The sequence below is a fragment of the Vicugna pacos genome, chromosome 7 (genome assembly GCF_048564905.1).
Source record: "Vicugna pacos chromosome 7, VicPac4, whole genome shotgun sequence".
In the NCBI taxonomy this organism is placed as follows: domain Eukaryota; kingdom Metazoa; phylum Chordata; class Mammalia; order Artiodactyla; family Camelidae; genus Vicugna; species Vicugna pacos.
In genome coordinates this window covers 84,039,419-84,064,695 of record NC_132993.1, presented here as the reverse complement: position 1 = coordinate 84,064,695, position 25,277 = coordinate 84,039,419, and the positions used below count along the sequence as shown (strand labels likewise).

General features: G+C 47.2%; 1 protein-coding gene across 5 annotated transcripts in view; it reads right to left on the bottom strand.

Moving 5' to 3' along the window:
- Window positions 1-25,277, bottom strand: part of CCM2 (CCM2 scaffold protein) — a 56,092-nt gene that overhangs the window by 27,994 nt on the left and 2,821 nt on the right. For 2 of the 5 annotated variants that reach the window (XM_072965296.1, XM_072965295.1), the window contains 2 exons: window positions 8,747-8,902; window positions 1,620-1,793 (listed from right to left, as the gene is read on the bottom strand). The exons of 1 other annotated variant lie outside the window; for it this stretch is intronic. In XM_072965296.1, the coding sequence (XP_072821397.1) occupies window positions 1,620-1,793; window positions 8,747-8,845 (273 nt within the window). In that variant the 5' untranslated portion in view covers window positions 8,846-8,902. The remainder of the gene's footprint in view (window positions 1-1,619; window positions 1,794-8,746; window positions 8,903-25,277) is intronic. 2 more of the 5 variants (XM_072965298.1, XM_072965297.1) reach the window with 2 other exon arrangements.

Here is a 25,277-nt window from a genome sequence, read left to right as displayed (position 1 = left end):
GAATCTGCATCTTCCACCTTCATGGCATGTCCCTGTGCTCGGAGGCAGCACATTCCCAGGAACCTGCTCAGAATGGGCTCCGTGGGTTCGTGTTTTAGACACCAGTCTTTCTGGTCATTACAACCAGAAAGGACTCTTTGAATAAGAGAGTCATGTCTGTTGGTGAATTCTGCAAAATGTTCCTGCTTTACCATCTTAATAACCTCCTCCAACTTTGCTCCATTCTTTTGTTTCATGAGTCGGATGTTGAACCTCCTGGATGGATCCTGTAATTTTTTTTTCTCTTTTTCATCTTTTGTTTACTCATTTTCTATCTCTTTGTCTTTTGGTTATTCTTTCTGGGTGATTTCTTTCTTTCAACCCCTCTAACGAATTTTTTAGGATACATGATTAAGATACTTTTAATTCCAAAAAGCTTTTCTTAATTTAAAAGTAGATTCCGTCATCTCACAGTTAATATTTCCTCTTATCTTTCTGATTATCTATTTTATCTTCCTGAAAATATTATATATTTTTATTTTCCCCCAATTTCTATGTTGTTGCTGTTCCATTCATGCTTCCTTCTTGTGTTTGTCTTGGGCTCTATTCTTTAGGTTAACTGTTTTCCTCAAATGTGTACTTCTCCCTGACTGCGCATGACAGAAGCCATGTACATGGGAAGAGTTGCTGACGGTCGGCTTTCCTTAGGCTGGCTGGCTGGTAACCCCAGGGTCACTAGAGGCACCACTTCTGCAGGCTGCCTAGCTTCCACATAAAAGTACCCCTCCCAGGATCCCCTTGCAGGTGAGCCCTGGTTGCAGGTACTCTGGAAGCTTGGTGGGGAAAGGGACTGGCGTTTCCTACCATTCCAGACACACGCTGTGACTTACCCTCCCTGTCTTCACACTGGGTCTCTCCCCACCCTCCTCCAGGCCTCCCTAGTGCCATGTCTGCACCAGGGAGACCGCTCACCTCCCCCTGTGCCAGGTGAGAGCAGACCCCTCCCCAAGCACACAGCCTGGTCCACGCCCCTCCCCAACCCTGGGTCCAGGTGGACAGCACCACATCCTCTGAAGGGACTCAAGGGATACAGGTTTGGCTCCATCGGCTCTGTGAACTTGTCACCCCATCTTTGAAAGTTCCCTCTACAAGTTTATGGGCTTCACTCACCACTGCTGCCGCCCCTTTCCCACTCTCTCTGACCTCGTGGTTTTATACCTTCATTCATTTCTTTTCACTATAGTGCTTGGGGGAAGTGCTAAAAACACACTGGTGCACATCATGTTTATCCACAAGTGGGCACAGGCTCTGACAGGATTCAGGAGACCATGCCCTAGGCTGTGACAATGACACATGGAACAGCTCTAAGCCTTGACCGAGGAACTGAAACACATGGCCAGCCTTCAAGAGAAAAGATGTGGCTTGTTATTGTAGAGAGAAAAAAAAAAAGACATGGGGCCAGAAGACAGAAATCTGGGGTTTAGGTACCCAGTCAGGAGACACAATACCACAGGGGCGACAATGGGTGGGGGAGTCAACTGAGGTGTGCGTGGGGTCGGGTCTCACGAGCTGCAGCGTTGGGTGCGTCAGCGGGGCCTTTGCTGGCGACGGGCAGGTGCGTCCTGCGGCCGTGGACTTACCTTCACCTCCTTCTCGATATAGTCGCTCAGCAGTCTGTCGGGCTCGACGCGCTCAGGCAGGGACAGCACCACAGTGTGCAGAGGGCGCCTCTCTGTCACCTTCTCATGGGCTTTCTTATCTCTACTCTTTTCACCTTTTAGGAATACTCGTTTAAACGGCGACACAATTCCAGGCTGCAGGCAGAAACGGCAATGGTTGGAGTTCGTTATTCACAAAGGCTTTGTGTCGTACCTACGGCTAACAAGCGGGAGTAGCCAAAACCACCACCGCAGCCCCCATGCGAACCAGGGCTGGCCGCTGCCGGTCTGGGGAAAAAGCACCAGGACGCACCGGCCCGGGGGGTCTGGGCCCAGCGCTGCCTCAGGCACGGAGGGGCTGGTCCTTCACCTGTTCATGGACACTTACAAGGTCAAGGGCCAATTCTCCAGGTAACTAACCTCAGCAGGAAGAAGAGGGCAGAAATGGGGAGATGTACCCCCAGAAGAAAAAACATAGCATTGCTCTGACCCTCTTGGCTCCACTGGGTCACCTCATTGCAGAGTCCTCTGAGAAGGCAGGGGAGGTGTGGCCAGGGCTGTGGCATCAGCAAGAAATGCAGTTCAACAGCCGCAAGTCCCCCACCTCCCTCTCCTGTAGGAAGGCAGGAGGGGCCCTTCTTTCCCTTCCCTCTGCCAAGACCTTGGTGGCTCAGGGCGCTCATCAGCACCTGGATGACCGCACACCCTCGTCAATGTCTAGAGGGGCCTGGAGGCTAGTCCAGCGATCCAAGTAAACCCGCAGAGCGAGAGCCAGGGACGGCCAGCAGGATAAAGCCAACCTCACCTGTGGGCCCTGGGAAAGGCCTGCTATCCCTTCCCTGCACCTCGGTCAGGGAGCCCTGTGGGTCCTCCACCGGCCCGGACGTGCAGTCAGGCACGGTCACCGGGCTCCCGCACCCGGAAGCCGAAGGCGACTGCTTCCTGTCACCTCCAAGAAGGCAAACCAGAGAACACAAGACGCCAACGTGCAGCCTCAGCAGGGAAACATCGCCGGGCACAGGAGTGAAACCCAAACCCACTGTCACACCAGACCGAGATGTCACTTTCTGTTGCTTGTGACTGCGCTGTGGCCAACAGCGGCCAGAACCCACAGCAGGTCTGGCTCTGACCAACACTCACAGAAACGAACATACATGTCACCAAACGTTTAGTATAAGCTCTCGTTTCTGTTTCTTCTCTGCATGGGGGAAGTTCAGCCGTAGGCCACACCGATGGAGGATGGAGAGGGACAGTGACTGCCCTATAAAGGCAGGTGGGGACTTGGGGTCTCCCAGGAGACCCTGCAGGACCAGCCCCACACCCACCAAGATGCTCAGCTCTGCACCTCCAGGTCAACCGACAAGCAAACAAAAGCTACCCACATACAAACCCTCTGCAAAGTGAGCCCCAACACCCCTCCTGCTCCTTGGCTCACACTCCTTTCCCCCGAATACTCAGCCCTTAGATATGTGCCTTTTACTCCCCTGACCCACTACAATCAGTACTGGAGTACCCGCTCCCTGCCCTGGAGTACCCGCCTTGCTCCCACCCCAACGCAGCCCCTCGGTGCTTCTTGCCGGGAGGGTGAAGCGATGCTGCTGTGAGACCCACAAGGCGGCTAATGATCAAAGCTGGATGATGTGCACGTGGGGCTTCACTTACTTCTCTCTGCTTTTGTTTATATTTGAAACTGTCCATAACGTTTTTCTGTTAAGGGTGAGTATAGCTCCTGCCTACTGCTACTTACACTTAAGCTGAGACGAGGTAAAAAGCATGAAAAGTTAAGCGAGACAAGATCATCGATACCAGCACCATAAGGACAGCATCATCTCCGCAGTCTCACAGACGAACTGCAGCCGGGACAGCGCTCCTCACCGGACCCCATGACGGCCGATCCCAGCTCTCAGAGCGAATGCCCCTGGGGTCCTGTCAGGCTCCCTTCTCCTGGATGCCACAGGAGCTGCCAGCCCCAGCACTAATTAAGCCAGGGGAAGAAACAGTGGGGGGCACTTCCAGTGAAATCATGAGGGGCGAGGTCCGGACCAGACAGTCGCCACATGGGGCTCATGTGGACACGATGCAAAATGGTCGTCCACAACTTGCCAGACAAGCACCGCTACTAAACTTTAAGTTGAAAGTGACGCTGGAAATTGAGTAGTGTAAGCATCACGTGTCACCAGCCTGACTGCGGGCAGGCCAGGCCAGGCCAGACTGGACTGTGACTGCCTCTCTGGTTGGCACCCCAGGCGATCAGATGGCACACAGATGACTCTTCGATCCTGTTCTGCTTAATTGCTTACCTGCACAGAGAGGCTCCCAGTTCCCTATGACGTGCAAGGCACTGCCTAGGGCTGTGGAAATAGCAAGGCATGTAACATAATGATACACAGATGATCTGTGCCTGAAATTGGCCAGAAATAAACCTCCCTCCCTACACCATTTCTACCTGATAATCTCACAAAGCTCACTCTCCCGAATCGTGCCCAGCTGGGGCTCGGCTCCAGGGTTGATTCTGAATCTGATGGCACAAGAAAACAGCTCAACTTGATCTGTTTGCTGTCCTACCTCGTTACTCCTCTACACCTGGGAGCAACAGGAAACCAGTTCTAAGACAAAGGGTTTTGCAAGATCTGCCTCTCACCAAGAAACCTGTGCCAAATCTCCAAATCCACAGACCACAGGCAACCCACGTTGGTATTTTAATGCTGGAGGACAGGTCATAAAACCACAGTCTGCACGCTGAATCAGTCTGTGTCGGCAGGGACCTGGAGCCCAAGTCCTGCAACCTACCTTCACGAGAGACCCTCTGCCGGCCAATAAGCCACATCTGCCTGACCGCTGCCGGCCAAGGACACCAGGACGGCCCACTGCAGATGCTTCTACGGCTCGAGGGCTGGCTTTCTCTGTGCTGAGCCCCACTCCGTCTTCCTCTACCTTTACCTCTTGGGACCCAGCGCCCACCCAGGACCCCAGGACCCCAGCAGCCACGGGGAAGCAAAATAAGCCAGGAACTTGGACGGCCCTGCGGGTGAAGGAGACCTCCACCCTCAAGCAGGTCACTGTCAAGCAGAGGGGAATGAGCCCAAAGCAGATGAACAGAGACTCAACTCGTGATGAAAACTGCCAGCCAGATGCCTCTGGTGCACTTCAGTACCGAAATGCCGTGGTTTTTAAGGAGCTACCCTGGCAACATGGCCACGGCCACGTGACAAACAGTGGTGCCCACCCGCCATGGCTGACAGGCTGGTGGGGGCGAAGGGAGCTGCCCCTGCATCCTGGGCCCCCACACAACCACCTGGCCAAGCGTGAACTTGGCATGACTGATCTGGGATCAGACACAGCTTCCCAAACTCAGACCTCAGCCTTGAATACACCAGGCACCACATCCTTTTTTTTTTTTTTAATGTCCCAAATAAGTTTAGCCAGTGGATGGGCTTTTCTAGAAAGTGGAATGTTGAAACTATTACATAAAGAAACACATCCTAGCAAACCTGCAGCTTTCTTTGCCGCCTCATCCCGTTTCAGTGCAGAACGGGGGCGGCTGCACCACCCAAGGACAGCAGGCGTGTGGCACAGAGGAGATGCACACTAAGCTCCCTCTGCAGGGGCTGGAAAGTGCACACAGCTGGGGGGTGGGGGACAGCAGGCACCGTGGGAGCCTCTCAGCTTTTCAAGACACAATGAACAAGTGGGCATCTCAGTGCTCTGGACTCATGCTGCTTTTAAACATGAAAATGAAAAGGGAAGTTCTAGTTAAAAAAATATAGTGAGAAACAATTGAGGATATTCTGCAAAGACCTAAATCTAAGACCAGATACATCCTAGAGGAAAACACAGGCACAACACTCTTTGACATAAATCGCAGCAATAAAATATTTTTTTGGATCTGCCTCGTAAATTCATGGAAACAAAAACAAAAATAGACAAATGGAACCTAATTACACTTAAAAGCTTTCGCACAGTAAAGGAAACCATAAATAAAATGAAAAGACAACCTACGAAGTGAGAGAAAATATTTACAAATGATGCAACCAACAAGGGATTAATTTCCAAAATACACATGCTCACACAGCTCAGTAAAAATAAATAAATAAATAAAAATTGTACAACGGGCAGAAGATCTAAATAGATATTTCTTCAAAGACATACAGATGGCCAACAGGCACATGAAAAGATGCTCAACATCACTAATTATTGGAGAAATGCAAATCAAACTACAATGAGGTACCACCTCACACTGGTTAGAATGGCTGTCATCAAGAAGTCTACAAATAATAAATGCTGGAGACAGTGTCGAGAAAAAGGAACCCTCCTACACTGTTGGTGGGAATGCAAATGGGTGCAGCCACGAAGGAGGACAGTATGAAGGTTCCTTAAAAAACTAAAAACAGAGTTACCATATGACCTAGCAATCCCATTCCCAGGCATAAGTCCAGAGGAAACTCTAATTCAGAAAGATACCTGCACCCCAGTGTTCGTAGCAGCATTTTTTACAACAGCCAAGACATGGAAGCAACTAAACTGTCCATCCACAGATGAATACATAAAGAAGTTCTGGTATATTTATACAACGGAACACTACTCAGCCATAAAAAGGAATGAAATAATGTCATTTGCAGCAACATGGATGGACCTAGAGATTATCATACTAAAGTGAAGGTAGTCAGAGGAAGACAAATGCCATATGATATCACTTACACGTGGAATCTAAAAAAATGACACAAGGGAACTTACTTACAAAACAGAAAGAGACTCACAGACATAGAAAACAAACATGGTTATGGGGGAGGGGAGGGAGGTTTGGGAGTCTGGGATTGGCAGATATCAACTACTATGTACAGAATAGATAAATAACAAGGTCCTACTGTACAGCACAGGGAACTATATTCAATGACTTGTAACCCGCAAAGAAAAAGTATATATGTGTATACACATTTATATACATATAAACATAACTGAATGACTACGCTATATACCAGAAACTAATACAACATTGGAAATCAACTACACTTCTATTTTTTCAATGTGAAAAAAATATTCTGAGAGACAGAATCAGGATTCCTTTAAACGATCATGGATTCTTTAATTCACTGGACTATCCTCCAAATCAACACAGAAGTTTAAAAGTGGTTTTAGCTTGTGCGATTGTTCATTCTTCATCCAACTTCACTCAAGTATTTTTACTGAGGGCTCATGTTCATCACCAGCAAAATGGTCTTATGATCTTTGACTCCAAAAGATCAAAAGGCCAACTCAGCCCCTGGAAGAAGCACCACGCTGGGTGCGGGCTGTCTTCGTGAATGGAGCCGCGGCACTGCGTGCATCCTGGGGTCCATCTGTGCCCGAGTCTCTCGGCAAGAAACCGGGTGATGAAGGAAGCTGCTGAGGGGCCGAGGCACAGAACCTGGGAGGGAACACAGGGCTCTGGAGGCACCGTCCGGCACTGTGCAGACTTCTCCCGGAGAACACACACTGCCCCCTAGAACTGTGTGGAACTTTCTGAACTGGCTCGGGAACGATCCCTGGATCCTTAAAATATTCTTGCAGTATTTTCGATCTTACACTTGAAACAACTTTTGAAGCTGGAAACCTCAAATGTAGCTCTTAGTTAAACACACATACACACTGACTCTGGCCCACTTAGCATCTTCCTTGAGGAGGGCTCAGGGGCCAGGCTGGCCTTGGGTATCGTTACATTAAAGCTTGACCATAATCTCAGTTGGGGTGGCCAGGCTCTGAGTTAACAACATCTCCTAAGCAAATTCTCAGAGGCTAGGCTAACTTCTCCATCAGAGTGTCTGTTTATCAATTTCTAGTAAGAAGTGCATGTGCTGAAAGAATCAGTACAACCACTCGTGGGACAGTGGCCTCGACTTGGGGACCAAAGTCAATAACAAGGTGACGCGTATCAACTCACCCCATGGGTACAAAGCTCAGCTCAGCACGATCCGAAGAAAGTGCGTGTCAGTGAAGAAGGAAACACGCGCTGGGCATGGCTGGTGTTGAGGCATCTTTATTTAACCCTCTAGTCAGTAACACAAAACCCTGAACAAAGACTTCAAGTGCAAGGCCCTGGGGTCCTTAGGTTCAGCATTCAGCAAACGTCTGGTGGGTACTTAGTCTGTGCCCAGCACTGAGGCTGTAACGTGAGGGAACCCCGTCCCCGCTCCAGGGAGCCCTGCTGCCCAGGGAGAGAGAGGGTGACTGCCCGGTGGTGATCAGGCTACTGACAGGACTACACCTGGGGGAGACACCAAAACCAGAGTGTGGGCCGGGCAGAGCCACGGTTCTGTCCAGCTGGGCGAGTCAGCAGCCACTCCCCAGATTCACACCTGCCGCAGGTGCACGAGGCCCCCCGACAAGTCCCCTCCTAAAAGCGCCACTGTTCAGACCTTCGCTGTAACATCACCTGTCTTAGTTGCAACAAACTTCCAGCACTTACTGCAATGCAAATCAACAGATCGGCTAGCTTCTTTAAACAAGTTAAGTACTTAAGTGCCTACCAACAGAAAAATGAGCCTTTCTTAGGTGCTGCAGAGGCCTAAGCAGGACACAGCCCGTGCCCCCAGACCGCCCACAGACCGCAAGTTCCCTGTCTCAGGACGAGGCATGAGCCAGACTTCCTCCACTGCCGCCGATCTGCTCCCCTGACACACACACGGCGCCTGACCCGCCACGGGGCGGCGAGGCCCCTTCTGCTGGGTTCTGGTGCACAGCACCCCTCGTCCCCCCGTGGGCATCACAGATCAAAGTCTCGGCGCCAGTCTGCGGACTGAGAGAGCGCTTTCTTGACCTTTTCCCTAAACCATCTTCCAATTCAGATCTTGGGTCCTAACTGACTACAAATCTCTATGAACACTGCTGTTCCCCAGCAGCCATGACACCTGCAGCCTCTCAGTCCTTAAGGTAAGATGGTTGAACCCAGCAACCTACAAACATCTCCTCGTCAGGCTCACCGGCCACCCAGACCCGGAAGCCGGCAGGAACCCTCCACCCCACCTTTCCAAAGCAGAGGTCACAGGACCAGGTCAGCCTAGCTCACAAACACACTCTAGAGGGACCCGAACAATCATCCTAGATGGCTCTTTCCACGCTGGGTTTGCACCTACCTCGTTCTCCATGGGACACCCCGTCGGAAAGTCTGTTTGAGGAGATATTTCTTTGGAGGAATTCTGGTTCCTCCCCCTCTGCCGATAGTTACTGTGCATTCTCCTCTGTTCACTTCTGATCTTGTTGAAAAATATGGTCAGATGTTAGCCCTCCCTCTGAAAAAAACATGTGAATGAACAGGAAGACCAGAAACCACAGCTTCCTTCTGCAAACCCCACTGAAGCTGTTTATGGTTTTTACAAAAAGTTTAAGAGGCAGGCAACACCCTGAAAACTGCTGGCAAAAATCTATACAGCCTGCGTGCATGAAAGGATGCCAAGTAAACCCGCACATCTTTATAGTAAACCAGCACCTCCTCCTGACTAAACCAGGGCATCTTCTAACTGAACCGGCGCACTTCTTACTAAACCAGCAAATATACTTACTAAACCAGCGCATCTTCTAACTAAACCCAGTGCATCTTCTTACTAAACCAGTGCATCTTCTATCTAACAAGCACATCTTCCTTGCTACCTCCAGCATGCAGAACCCATGGGTGGCTTCCCCATATTTCTAGCCAATACTGTGTAGTCAGTTGAAGGACATTATTTTGGGAGTCCGACCATTTTGCAAATGCCAAAGTTAGAAAGAGTAAACAAGGAAACTGAGAACACTGCTGGGGCTCCCCCTCCTGGCCGTGTGGCATCGCCTACATGGTGGGACCCGCTGACCTGGCTGTTGTCTGCTTCAGGGCACAGGAGACGGGGGCTTGGGCAGAGCACACCTTCTTCACGACCCTCAGCCTGCAAAAGCCTCTACCTGCCTCCAGGACTCTTGAGTTTGCAACACAACTTTGAAACTAAAGACTTTATCCCTGAGCAAGCTCACTTTAACTTCCTCAGGGTCCAATCTTATCCTGAAAAGAAGAAGTTGGGTGTGTTGCTAGTGAAGGCCCTTACACTCTGGATGTTCTAGAGTGGCTACAAATAGGAGAGGCTACTTAATTAAATGTTCTGCCGAATTACAGTGACCATATACACTCATAGATCAATAGCCAAACATAACGAGTACAATTTCATTAGATTCATTAATATTAGGTTAAGAAAAATATATATATTAGGTTAAGATTAGACTGATTCGATCAAAGTGCTAATTTTCAACAGTTTTCTGCCAATAAAAATGGCTATTTCATAGGATTCAACTTAAACTGTAACAAAGTTTAGTATTTCTTGATTCCGAAAAGAGTGCTTCAGACCAGTAACTTCATGCCTCGATTATTACTCCATAAGCCACAGGTGTACACCAGAAAAGCAGTACTGAACTAGCTTTGTTTGAATGCACATCTGGTATTGACCAAATTGTCCCTTTATCTCTTCAGAGACTCAGGGCACCATGTGCATCGTCTGGACTCCAATTTCTCCTTCTTTCTAAAAGCTGCCCCTGCCAGGTGGCCCTGACCTCCACTGCGGATGCTGAGGGGAAAGGGAAGCAGCAGCGAGATACAGACACCTCTGGATGCAGAGGGGCCCCCACGGCTTGTCTTGGTGACTGCTCCCCGCAGCTCCCCCTGCGTGCGACACACAGCTCTTCGGAAAGACCCACAGCCGCCCCTCCAGGGGAAACAGATACAACTAAAAGGAGCCCACCAGCTGCACACACAGCCGACCTGCCCTGCCTTCACAGATGCAACAATCACCACGGTCAGCACGAAGAGGAAGGCCAGTGAGCACACGAGCGCGAAGGAGAGGCCGGATGGGGACTTAAACTGCAGAGTGCTCAGAGGCATTTCAGGAGAACTGCAGGCACAAATGCAGCTATGGGATGGGCCGTAGGCGGGAGGGAGGGAGCAAGAAAAGCATCTTAGAGATTACAAATATAATTGCCAAAATAAAGAGTTCAGCAGAAGAGCTGAATAATAAAATGGGCGTAGCTGACAGCCAAATTAGTGACCCGAAGGACGCAGACTTCTACGAATGAACATTTCAATCAACCTGACAGACAGCACTAATGCTGAACCCCAATTACCCAAAATGTTAGCCCCCAAAAGAATTCCATTCTCAGTAGGACTGTACAAAGAACCTGTACTCAGTGATGACCATACTTTGAATGCTGTCAACGAAAATGTGGAAATTTGTCTTCTTTCTTTTTATGTAGTATCTACTTAATATCCTTGGTCTTACCTCTTGGTCCACAAAGCCCAAAACACTTACTACCTGGTCCTTTATGTGAAAAGATTGTCGACCCTATCCCAGAACGTACAGCAAAAGACGAAAAACCAGAAAGTATGAGAAAGATCAAAGGCCACGGAAGTCCGATCCACAACGTCTCTTGGTGACCTTGGAGGAGACAGGACAGACAGAGCAAGGAGGCACCCAGACAACAGAAGAGGCCGACGAATGACTCGGCTCTGCAGGCAGAAAAGGCCTGGCACCAGGAAGGCTCACTGGGAGAGAGACACTCAGACCCGTTCTTGTGAAAGTGCAGGATTTCAAGAGGAAATCTAAAGATTTCCCGTAAGGAAAAATGAAAAGGTTTCCTGGAAAGGAGCAAGGATCAGACAGCATTAGGTGCTTCATGCCAGCAGGGGACACAGCGATCCCTCCAAAGTTCTCAGGGCAAATTACTTTGAACCTAGAAGCTAATACAAAGCCAAACTGTCAATCAAGTTTAGGCAACATAAAGTTATCTTCATATTTGCAGTGCCTTGGAATTTTTACACCTTAAAAACCCTTTCTGAAAAACATACTAGGGTATTACTACCAGGAAAAAAAAAAAGGTATAAGGGAGAAAAAGAAATGAACTCCAGGAAAGAGTGGAACTGACCCAGGAACGCATGCAATTAAAGAAATTCCAGGAAGATAGTCATGCACCGATCCAGCAAACCAACTGACTCAAATTAAAACAGAACAGTAAGGGAAGGGATGTGTGTAGCTCAGTGGTAGAGTGCACGCTTAGCATGCACAAGGTCCTGGGTTCAATCCCCAGTACTGCCAGAAAAATAAAAAAAGTAGCGAGTCCCAAAGGAAAACGTGAGAAGAATCCATTACATAAATTATATGATTAAGATCCTAGTTCCTGATGATAAAAATGACTCTTTTGAAAGAAAAGCAATTTGTTAGAAACTCCAGAAAACAGAAAGTTGGTCCAAAAAAAAAAAAATCCACACATCATGATCCCAATGAGAAACATACTAACCCATGGCCTGATTCTCCAGAACACAAGCATAGACTGACAGTCTCCATTTGACTGCAATGCTTGACACAGTCTCCTTCAGAAATACAGATTCCGTGGCAAAAAAATTACATTTTCCACTCAGTCTAATCACACTATTTGAACTAGAAGTCAGGCTATATTCAGGTACTAGGTGTGCTCGTTGCTTCTGGGTGTTTTCAGTGGATGCACCTAAGAAACACATGGCTTTAAAAAGAAAACTCATAGGTTGGGAGGGTATAGCTCAGTGGTAGAGCACATGCTTAGCAGGCATGAGGTCCTGGGTTCAATCCCCAGTACCTTCGTTAAAATAAATAAACCTAATTACCTCCCCCCACCAAAAAAAACAAACAACAACAACAACAAAAGAAAATTCATGAATTCAAACTGATATTCTAATTCAAAATGAATCGAATAGAATTTTTTTTTTAAGTTCTTTAACCTTACCCTTGTCTCTGTTTTACCCTTACGTGAAAAGTCTTGGCTCCTAATGACATGTTTAAATGATCGCTTCCCAAGACTGAGTCCCCCACTGCCTGGTTATCCAGCAGCCCCGATGCTGGTGCGCACTCATGGCCAGTGCTCGGGGTGGTAAGAACCAGGTCTCCTCGTCTCAGCACCCCCTGCGACGCCTTCCCAAAGCCCGGGTGCAGCAGGCGTCTGCTCGGTGGAGTCTGGGTGGTTCGTGTCTGGGTAACCTCAGCAGGCTGCCTCTCTGAGCCTAGTGTCCTTTGGACAGAGGTCCCAGGACTGAACCCGGAGATCCGCATGAGGCAAGCAAGCACTGCCTTCCCCCTGCACATCCCCTCTCCCGGCACAGCCCCTTGGCCCCCCGTGGCAGGGAGGGACTCCTCACCTTCTCAAGGACCCCAAGCCCACTGAGGGAGAGGTGAGACAGAAGACCAGCCCTGAAACTGCGATGATACTTAACCTCGCCCTAACTCAATCTCACCATCCCTCATTCTCTTGGCAACTTTCCCCTCCTCAACTATTTGGTCGCCCTGAGGTAACAGATCACTCATTCAGAGAAGTCGAGTTAAACCCATCATCCTTTCCCTTCAGCCATAGCTTTCAAAGTTATGGGCATTCCTTAGAATCGCCCACAGTAAACAATACTTTAGTCATCATCTTATAAATGCTCCAGTTGCACCATCCCTGACGAGCAGCGGTCTCTTCAAAGTGGACCCTGGAGGCCCCTGACGGCTCCCCTGACCTGGAATCGGCCACTGCTCCGAGGGGCGCTGCTGCCCCCTAGCGGGAAATGCTGGTGCAGACCCACCGCTCCCCCGGGGTGCGCACTGCCTCATCCTTTCTGGGACTTTGCCACAGAGAGAGTGAGGAGGTCTTTTTCTTGGGGAAAGACCTCATGAGTCCATAGTGATATTTCCAATTCAAATTGAGGACTACAAGCTCATTAATTACCTTCTTTGGTATCACTCATAGTGATAAGCCTGTGTGTAATGCTGTCAATGTTGCTACATGTTCACTTTACCCTAAAACAAATGGAACAGTTGCAAAAAAACGATACCAGTATTATTACTAATAAAGTGATTACTGGAAACAATTGTTTAGGGGTTTTTTTTGTATTTCTTCTTGTCCATAGTGCTTGTCCCACTGCAGGCATACTGTCGGATTTCTATGATTTATTTACTTGAAATAACTCTTCTCTGTGAGGTTATGTGTTTCATTTGTTTATGCATTTCTATAAATACTTTGCTCTTGATTTTTAAAGTGATTTTTTTTAATATTTTGATTCAATTTGTAATACTGTGAAACATGACATGGTTCCAAACTCACAAGACCCATGCTGAGACCACCCCTCCCTCCTAGATGATTATCTAAGAAAGATCAGCGAGTACAGATCCACACGCACACACGGAAGCACCCGCGCACATGCACACACACGTCCCGGAGCCTGTGTGCGGGGCGGGGCGCTGCCGCGCACCCCACCAGGTGGAGAGAGCACTGCTGAGGGAGCCCGCGCCTTGGGGATGGAACGGGGCCACAATGAACGGCTCAGTGCACGAACCGCTTCGTATTTCTGCCAGTGCTTCCTGGGGGGAGGTCTGTGGAAGTGGGAGGCCGCGTCCGTCAGTGGGCCAGGCTGCAGCCCGGCACTGCCCCTTTGTGCTTTGCAGGGGTTGTGCTGGCCGGCTGCTCATCCCTGACCACCCAGGGATTTCTGCCGGCCTGCAAGGTGAGAAAGGGCGCTCCATGTGGTCTTAGTTCTCGCGAGGGTCAGAGTCGCCTTTTGACAGATTTGAAAGCCATTTGTGTTTCTTTTCCAGTGAGCTGTCTGTTCCCACCCCTGGGCTGGCTTTTCCTCTCAGCCTTTGTTTTCCCTATTTTTAGATTATTATTATACACGGGATATTTACCTTTTGTTTTCTTAAGCTGCAATCTTTTTTCAATATGTTGTCTTTCTACTTTGCTTATGTTTCTGTTATCAGATCTTCTGCTCTTTCCCCTCATTGCTCTGAATTTCAAATTAAGGAAGCTTCCTCACCTCCCAGATCACTGAAGAATTCACCCATGCTTTTGCCTAGCGCCTTTATGGCTTAATTATTCTGTTTGTATTTAAATCTCTGAACCATCTATTGTTCATCCTGGTGTACATGATTTTACCCTTTCCACATGTTTGTCAAGTTACCCCAATACCACCCATTCATCATTTCCCCAGGGCTGCAAAATGCCATCTTACTGCGCACTCAGTTTCCCTACAGAGCGGGGTCCGTTTCTGTATCTTCTCCTCTGTTCCTGCAGCTTATCCCGGGACAACCACGTAGCTTTCATCAGGGGCAGGACAGCATGACCCAACCTGGGGTTCTTCCCTCATCGCTTCTGTTCAGAGGTTGTTCTTGCTTGTTCAGAACAAAACCGATCTTTAAGTCAAGTGGTCTAGCTCCACTGAAAAGCCCGATGGCGTTCCTATCGGGGTCACATTATAAACTGACTCGGGGAGAACAGACACTGTGGCGATGCCACTGTCCCAGCCAAGCACAAGGTGTCCTGCACTTCAAGTCCATGCTTGTGAGTCCCAGGAGTCTCTCTCAGAGGGATTTTGAGCATTTCTGTTCATTTTAACCCTAAAGTATGTACCTGTAATCATAATCTTCTATGATAGGCTGGAGTTACTACAGAACAAAGGGAAAAGCCAAGCAGGCTGGAGGGGCTGAGCAAGTAGGCGGGAGGAGACAGCGGCTGGTCTAAGAGTCCAGCTTGGGATGAGGGAACAGGGGGTGGGGTTTGGGAAGGAGGACGAGGTCCAGGAGCCTGCCCCGCCCCCACACATATAGCTGTCTTCACTAGAACCCTGGTTGTGGTTGTGCATTTGAGCTGCACTATTTCATCAGCCAATGTAACTGGCAGAGAAACTGCAGAGGCGTTGAAGGCAGGGCCTGGAGGCTGGTGTAGGTGACCCTGCATGGAAAGGCCTGCCAAATGCACAGCTAAGAGTGACTGGCACCCCCAAAGGGGCCAAGACGCACTAGTGAACCCGTGTCCAGCCCCGAGGTCCCACCCAGTCAGGGGAACAGAAGCCACTGTTGCACGGAGCCTTCAAACAGCAGGGCTGCTGTCCCCACGATGCCTGGCATGGTAACGGGGCCTGAATGTGCTGCTGCTGCTGCTGCTGGCGCACACACTGCTAGTGCCTTCCAAAAGAAAGCTGGGCCCCCCAGGAAGAAGACCAAAGTCAGTTTGCCTGCGCCTGGCACAGTGAGCAGCAGGCCTTCACCGCCTGAACTCTCCACCGGCCACCCAAAGCCGGCACGTGCCAAGGGGTGGTGGCGCTTCTTCCTCGTGGGAGTTGCAGCGGACTGACAGCTCCCAGAGGGAACCACCTGTGAGGCTGCATGCCATCCAACCACTTCTGTCTCAAGGGGCAGATCACGGGGAGAGCGAAGTCCAAGGCCTCGCTTCCCCAGGTCACCTGTGAGCCATCTGGACCGCACCACAGAGAGCATGTCACACACCGTCCCCACAGTCGCTAACAACAGAGAGGATGCCAACCCTCGATGGTCCCTTGGGATACAGAAAACGTTTCTCCTATAAGGAGAGGAGCACCCACGGAGGGAACTAGACGAAGGAGAAAAGCACCCACTGAAGGAAAAATGATGACAGCTCGACTACAGTTCTGACAAGTTCTCTTCCAACTGCCTTCTCAAAAGGCGAGACCCGCCCCAGAAATGCCTACTGAGAGACAGAAAGAACACCTCCACTTAATGGCAAAACCTAGCCACTTCCATAAACAGGCAGCTGCGCGCGGTCTGGACCGAGGGGAAGCAAGGTCCGCCTTACCCACACTGCCGGCTCAGGAGGGCCTCGCCCACCAGGCTGGACCCAGGTCACAGCTGGTAAAGCCTGCCTCGCCCCCGAGGTGCACGGTCCGCAGAAGCTGAGCTGTCTGCCTTCGTGCTCATGAGTCTCCCACAGCCCAATGCACTGGACACAGTGACCAAGGGGCAGCCATCCAGGCTCCCACCGTGGGACAGATGTGATGACCGATCCGTGACTGGAATCTTCATGGAGCCCACATAAACACTCACAAAAAACCACTGCCACTGGCAAGGCCAGTGGGCATCCCCAGTAGAACCTGGCCCCATGGTGATGGGCGACCAGAAGAGACTGGAATGGCCAACAGGATGGTCTTTTAAAATTTAGCCACATCCCTGGTGAGTAGATGGTCAGGAATGTGATGGAAGCAACACCAGAGATGTGCACAGAGACACTGAGCGCATGCTGAGAGAAAGGGCTGGGCAGCGTGCTCGCCACACTGCTTCCGTAGGGGCCACCACCTCAGTGTCAGTTCCCCTAGGAGTACACAGGCCCTCCTGTGCTAGTCTCGCAATTTTTCTTGAGTTTGAAATTATTTAAAAATACAGATTCTTTAAAACACACATCAAAACAACACATTCTACAAGGGCACACACAAACAAAAGGACCTGCATTAAACAGGAAAGGATGGTTGCCAAGGAAGGAGGGATATGAAGGGGGGGGGACTGGGGAGCAAAGAAAATGAGCAGATAAATGAATAAATAAAATAAACAGAAAGCACCAGGGAGGCCTGGCAGGGAACAATCATATGCATGATCAACTTAGCCCTCTTTGTTTGAGATCCAAAAATGGAAGAAAGAAGGCAGGGACGGGAGAACGGGGTATTCCACTGCTTAAAGTGGGCATTCGAGGAGACAAGGCAGGCTGACGTTTCCAGGCCCTTTTCTGAAAAAGGCAAATCATGCCTCCTCCCCAAAACAGACGTCGCGCTGGGGACCCAAGCACGTTTCTTACGATGTGGAGGATCCAGACATAAGGATTTCCCGAGCAGTATTCCTGGCATATTTGGGGTAATAAAATACCACCAACAGGACATGTTGCAACAAGTGTTTCTGCCTCTGGTAGTTACAACAAAAATACAGCTCTGAGAGGGAACCAAAGTTCACACACACGCAGGAGGGTCACTCCAGAAATGGGGTCCACAGGTGTCTGTTCACAACAAGTACTAAAACACAACCGGGAGCTTTAGAAGATTCACAACCAGTTACCTTGACTCCTTGACCTCCTTCCAGGCTAAGTAACTCCACTCCTGATGCTTACCTGGAAGGCATGCTTCATCTCGGGCTTGTCTCTACATGTGCCCGATGCTGCTACAGAAACCTGTGCTGGTTAGCACGGAGCAGCCCAGTGGGCCCGGCTTCTGCAGCAGCAGCAGGACCACATGATGCGGAGCTGGGCTGAGGCGGGGAAGGGTGGTACGGAGAACGCGCTCACTCTGCACAGCGTACATCCTGACCCACTGCTCTCCGCCCTTCTAAATGCACTCAGGCCTCTCAACCTCACAGCACTAAGACACCCCCCAGATCCACCATCAGATGGTGAGGGAGACTGAGGAAGGAAGCAACAGCTCCCCAGAAATCACTGTACTCAGTGGGCCCTGAACAAGTGTTTCAAATAAATGACACCAAAGAAATAAGACTGCGGGGGGCAGGGTGTTGCTCAAGTGGTAGAGCGCGTGCTTAGCATGCATGAGGTCCCAGGTTCAATCCCTGGTACCTCCTCGAAAAACAAACAAACAAACAAACCTAATTACCTCTCCCCAGGGGAAAAAAAAAGGAAGTAAGACTGTGTATACAAACACAAAAGTATACACACATGGGAAGGCAATCTGAAAAGCTCTAATAGTTGTTTCTAGCAGATAAGATTTTTTCCATTATTCTTATATTTTGCTATTTTTTTCTAAGATGTAAGTGGAGTTTTTAACTTATAAAAAAAAAACCTTTAAGTGCACTTTGGAAAATAAAATCCAAAATTATTAGCTAATACCATTTTCATCAGCTTGGCAAATTTTCAACAGTTTGGTAATGTGCTACGTGGGCGTGGATATTCAAAAACAAGCACTCTCACAAATTGTTAAGAATAAAAACTGGTACACTCACTATGGGGAACAAATTGTCACTATCTATAAAATTACAAATGTACATAAGCTTCCCTGATAATTGCATTTTCAGGAATTAATCCTATAGATACATTTACACACATGTGTTACATTAGTAGAAGGCTAATAACTGCATTTTTTGTTAGAGCAAAATGATAATCTAAAAGTCCATAAACAGGGTACTGTTTAAATGAATTATATTAAACCACAGAAGAAAATGCCATTCAGCTCTTCAGAAGAAGAAAGAAACTACATACCCATAATGAAAGATCTCCAAAAAATACTGTCAAGAAAAATAACCCCAAAGAGGTTCCTATTCTCAAAACAGAGTAGATGGTATCAGAACAACCCTCTCACAGATTAAGGTTATGAACTCTAGGATCTAGAAGCAATAACACCCCAACTGCAATAAGCACACCTACTGACCAGATCTTGGTTTCTAAATATCATTTCCACTAAATGCAATCAGTGCTCCTTGGGCAGGTTCAGGGCTGGACAGGAAAGTATCAGATTACTCAGGAACATTTTGTAGCAAATGTAAGCAAGAGCTCGAAGAATACTAGGGATTTGTCACAAGACACCAGATACACAATAATACAAATATACTTAACATGACTGCACTGTACACTTAAAAATGGTTAAGATGGTAAATTGAATGTTAGAGATTTTTTACCACAATGAAAAATAAAGACACCAGACTCAGTTTAAAGTAGCTTCTACTATCTAAACTTGGGACAATTTGAGCTTCACAGTAAATAATGATAATACAGGATTATAATCTTGTGAGTAGAATAAGAATAAGAACTTTAAAATAGAGAAACCTGGCAAGTGATCACAGCTTAGGCAAATCGACATCAATCAACAAGTTTGGATGGAGTACATGAATTAGATGGTAATACTGAAGATGTTAATTCCTGATTGCCATGGTCTTAGTGATATGAGGTTGGAGTGTCCCTGTACTGGGGAAATATGCTCTGAAGGACAAAAGACCATGGGGCATCATGTCTGCAATTTAACTGTAAATGGTTCAGAAATGTTAAAAATTAGGAAATCTGGATGGAAGGTATATGAGTGGTCTGTGTACTACTCCTCCAACTTGTACATAAATTTAAAACTATTTCAGGGGGAGGGTACAGCTCAGTGGTAAAGCACATACTTACATGCACAAGGTCCTGGGTTCAATCCCTAGTACCTCCATTAAAAAAAAAAAAACCGATTTCAATATAAAAAGGTGACAAATTAATTGCAAAAATCTTATAATGTTGAATTTATAACATGTATAGAAATAAAATGTGTATCAAAAGTTATACAAACGAAAGGAGGAAGTATAAATGGAATGGTACTTCTGAAAGGTTCTTACACTAGACAAGAAAGGTTATGACATTAATTTACGGCAGTCAGTGACAAGTTATGGATGCATATTGTAACGCTTAGAGGAGATACAGCAGAAGAGCAGTTAGCAATAGAATGGAATACTAAAAATAGTCAACCCAAAAGAAGACAGAAAAGGAGAAACAAAGGAACAAAGTGCAAAGAGAAATAGAAAACAAATAGCAAAATGGTAGACAAATACAACCAGATCAACAATTACATTAAATATAAATGGCAAAATTAAAAGGCAGAAGTTGTTAGACTAGATTAAAAAAGTTAACAACTATGCTATGCGTGAAAGACACACCATACAAACATACAGCATAAGAAAACTGGTGTGACCATATTAATATCAAAGTAGATTTCAAAATAAGGATTATTGCCAAAAACAAAGATGGTCATTTCATAATGAAAAAGAGCCATTTCAAGACATAATAATCCTACAAAAAATATGAAAACGAATATATGTCTGTATATGCATGATGGGACATTGTGCTGTACACCAGAAATTGACACATTGTAATTGACTGTACTTCAATTAAAAAAAAAAGAAAAAATAATCCTAAATGTGTACGTTCTTTAGAACAGAGCTTAAAAATACATGAAGCCAAAATGAACAGAACTACAGGGAGAAACAAGCGAATCTAAAACAATAACTAGAGATTTTAACACCCTTCTCTCTCAACACCTGATAGAATTAGCAGACAGAAATTCGGTAGGGAATATTCTGGCAGGTTCTATAAAGTTAAATATGTAGTTACTATATAATTCAGCAATTCCATTATTAGGTATTTGGCCGAGAGAAATGACAACATGTTCAAGTGATGAGTTGTTCACAAATGCTCATAGCAGCTTTTCATAATAAAACTAAAAAGAACCCGAATGTTGGACAGCAAGTGACAGATAAATTGTGGTATATACATACAACAAAATACTACTCAGCAGTAACTGACACATGCAACATTATGGATGAAACTCAAAATGAAAGGATCCTTGCACACGAGAATATACGTATATTGTATGAATTCATTCGTATGAAGTTCTAAAACAGATAGGACTAATCCAGACAGAACTAATCGACAGTGGAAACAGAACAGTGGTTACCTGGGAAAGAGATTTCTAAGAGGCATAAGGGAAGTTTCTGACTGATGGCAATGGTCTATTTCTTGGCAAGAGTTTGGGTTACACAGGTGTATGCATTTTTTAAAATTTAGCTAATGTACATTTAAGATGTGTACATTTCACTGAATATCACTTTTACAGCAAAAGAAAATTATAAACAAATACTGAACTCTAGTTAATAAAATGCCTGCTGAAGTGTTTAGATCAAAGTGCACTGATGTCTGCAATGTACTTGAAATGCATCAGAAAAATAAAACAGGTTGACGGATGGATAGAGGGATGAGGAGATGGGTAGAGATGGATAAAACAAGTACAGCAAACATTATGGTAGAATCTAGGCAGTGGATGTCCTAGGTACTTCCCATAAAAATTCTTCTGACTTCGGTGTATTGAGAACTTTTCATAATAAGATGCGAGGTGGGGGTGCTGCTGGAAAAAGCAGACTGCGGCTATATATTCCTCTTCTAAGGAGCAGGGCTGAAGGTGCACAACGTGAAGGGAAAGGAGCCTTAGAAGGTCTGACATTAAATGTACCACAGGCAGGTCTGCTTCAGCTACTGTGCGTTATCTCAGAACATAAAACGTTAAGTGCTATTTACAGCGACACATCTAGTGGCAACAATAAAACACTTAGACATGGTGAGACCTGGAACATTTCCTTAAGTGTAACAAGTGAGATAACACACTTGACACATACGTCAGTCCGAGGCATTAAATTAATAAAACTGCATCCCCATCATGTAAAGAGCAAGGGAAAGAACGGAATATTCTAAGCCACACCTCACTGTAGAATTAACAACAATGACACACAGGAAGCATGTTAGATTTGGGTAGGAAATGGCATGTAATTTCAAACTATAGGATGGATAATAAAGATTCAAATAAATAAAAGTCTCTCTCTTCTTCTCAGAGTCATAAGTAACAATATAAGTGAAGCAGCATCTCCCACCCTGAGTGAGTGACTCCCACACCAGGTTCTCCTGAAGAACAGTAATGCAACAGGGTCAGAGGGACCGGTTTTCTCACTTTCAGAATTCGGCTGTTCTTTCCACCTCCTGGATTACAAGATACACACTGCAGTTCACCATCCTAAGCCTCGAACAAAAGCCCGAAGTCCAACTTCCTGCTGCACTTATTAAGGAGGATTATTCTCGTTTTGCTGCGCACATCTAATGCCTGGGATCAAATGCCCTCTTAACATAATCCAGAAAACTGCTACTGTTCAGGCACACTTAGGAGGAAAAACTGTAACGGTTTTGGCACTGGACTGAGCTAAGGGAGAAATATCCTTTTTATTTCGACTAAACTGACAGATTCAAATCTAAACTCCCTCACAACTGCGTGACCGTTAAAACTGAGCGCCACATTTGAAGAAGTGCCACTGTCCTTGGACTGAGCGATAAGAAAGAGTGAACGGGGAAGCGGAAAGTGCCAGCCAAAGACCATGGGTCAGGACAATGACACGGAGGCTCAGCCCAATCCCCTGCTACAAACCCCTGGGGGGAGTGTGAGGCTTGGGGCTCATGCCTAGCAGGGTGCGGGTGGTTCCTCCACTTTGAGTAGTCTGTCCATGTCTGAGGTGACAGTGGAGGCCAGGTCCTCAGAACCTCGGGGCTAGACTGAGACCAAGTCCCACTGAAAGGAGTCCTAGCACAGGACCAGTCACCCTAGGGTCCTGTCCTATCAGCCTGATGTCTAGGATCTGCTTCAAAATAACCTGCTTAGTCTGCCTTCACAAAGCACCACACACCTGGTGGCTTTAACAGCCCACATTTATTCTCTCCCTGTTCTGGAGGCTGGAAGTCTGGGACCAAGGTGTTTGGTTTCTCTGGAGGCCTCTTTCCTTGGCTCAGGGACAGCCATCTTTTCCCTGGTCCTCACACTGTCCTTCCTCTGTGTGCACCTCTCTGGTTTCTCTGTTCAAACTGCCTCCTTTTATGAGGGCGTCAGTCACATGAGATTAGGGCCCACCCGACTAACCTCGTTTAGCCTTAATCACCTCTTTAAAGGCCCTATCTCCAAAATATAGGCCCATTCTGAGGTGCTGGGGGTCAGGGCTTCACCATACGAAGGGTTGGGGAACACAATTTAGCTCGTGACACCTGGGGAGCAGGGATGGATGAGGAAAACCTGTACCTGAAATGATAGCCGACAATATTGACAATATTCAACATTGGGGCACAGGGGCTTCATTAGGAGATTTTCTCTACACTTGCACGTGATGCCTTCATAACAGAAAAGATTTTCTTATTCACTCTTATCAAACCACACTTCCTACCAGTCTGCCGTCACCTGTCCTCTGAGTTCCGCTTCGAGCTCTGCGGCCACAGAGCTCGCCTGTCCCCCAGCATCTGGGCCTGGCACGCAGTCAGTACCGACCGACAGTTCTTCAAAGAATAAATGAGAACCTCCAGTGGCTTCAGCTGCACCCAAGACCAAAACCAAACTTCCCCCAATCCACACCCCAGTCCCAGTGCCTCCCAGCACTTCGGGGCCTCAAGTCTCCACCTCTCCTGCTTCTGATCATCATACATGGTCCCGTGCAGAATCAGTGGATGCCTGTGTCTCTCCGGATATGCTGGCACCAGCCCTCTGTCATTCTCTAACATTGTGTGAGCAGCTTACTCTCCAAGTAAAATGCAATGTCCTTAGCCCTTCCACTGTGCTAAGCACGTAATAGGCACTCAAATAAACACGATGATTTCACACCGATCAGCTAAATCTATAGTAACTTAACCGAATCACACCACAGAGTGGTAATGAGGATGGGACAGCTGGGTTATTATTGCCGGCAGACATGAAGAATCAAAAGACCAACAGTAACTGCAGTGACCAACCGACTGAGCACAGAAGGCACCTGTCCCCGACTTCATGGGGAAGAATGCTGACGGCCCCTCTCATTTCAGAGCGGCCCCCTACTGCAGCACTATTGCTCGTAGAAATGTTTCCTCTGCACTATCTTCCTCTTAAACGATGCTCGGAGCAGTAACAGAAAAGCACTATAAGATTCTGATGTGCCTTCTGAATCTAAATTATTATGGTCAGTGGGTTACCACTCTGACAAAGGAGACCAGGGAGTCCACAGTTCCTAATGCTGAAAATTAATACATACATGATACTGTGCAAACAGTCATTCTCCAAACCAGAAGAGGAGCGAGCCTCACAGTTGCCAGTTATTCGGGGCTCGCCTACTGGCCACCTGACCCAGGTCTCTGCCAGGGACCTCCTGCGGTGGTCCTCCTGCTTCCTAACCCCAGGGCGCCAGACTGCCACCCAAGAATCGCTGTGACAGCTCTCAGACAGAAAAGACAAAGCAAGGTATAGAGGCCCAAATTCACTTTGTTAACTCATATTATGACTATGGCAGCTATGGAATCAATTCAGTTATAAAAGCAATTTAGTAGGTCATGACCAGCAGTTAAAAAAAAAAAAAACAAGGAAATCAGAGAGTGCATTGCTTGTAGTAAGAATCCTGTCTTTAAACTTTCACTTCAGCTATACAAATACTTACGTGTACCCGCACATACCTGTGGAGAAGGTATGGCTGCCTGAGGGCTGCTGGAACTTAGCTCCAGCGCCCAGTTCCTCACAGACACTAGCTGAGAGATGATTTGACAAGTACATGGGCCAACAACTGGGGACCCATAACCTAGAGGATTTTTTCCTCCCCAGTTTTGACATGGAAATTTCAAAACTTCACAGAAGCAAACAGAATAACAAATGATAAATACCCACTGCCAAAGCATTCAACTATACCTTCCCTTTTTTCAATCGAGTTTGAGTAAAGCAGATCACAGAAGTCATATTATTTCACCTATAAACAGCTCAGGATATATGACTGTCAGATCAGAACTTGACAAAACACAATATTACACCTGACATTATTAATTAATTAACTATTAATAATTAATTATAATTCTTCATTATAATTTATATCCAGTCCTACATTTCTAAGGTACTTCATAATCTTTTTTTTTAAGAATACAAATAAAGTAGGTCAATGTAAAAATATTTAACTTTGTTCAGGTTGAAATCACGGCCACCTGTGGTGCGACCTATGCCCCCAACAGCAGTACAAGCAGCAGAAACCGGGACCTGAACAGGCTTGAGGGCCAAAGGTGACTTCCCACAACTGTGTCTTTCCAACAACGGCAGTGATCCTCATCTGAATCAACTGTTTTCACAAAAATGCACACAATCCAACCCAAGCGTACACCTAACTTTCTTACAGAAAGGAATTACAATCTGACAGAACAGTATCAAAATGCATGGAACTCGGGTCTGTCTTGTAAGGAGGCAGCCTTACTCTCCAAACCCCAAACCAGGACTTGTGGCCTGAAAGGTACCAGTCACTCTAGGGACACTGAGGCAAGAGAGTGACCTCCATGGTCATTCCTACTCCTGGGGGCCCATGA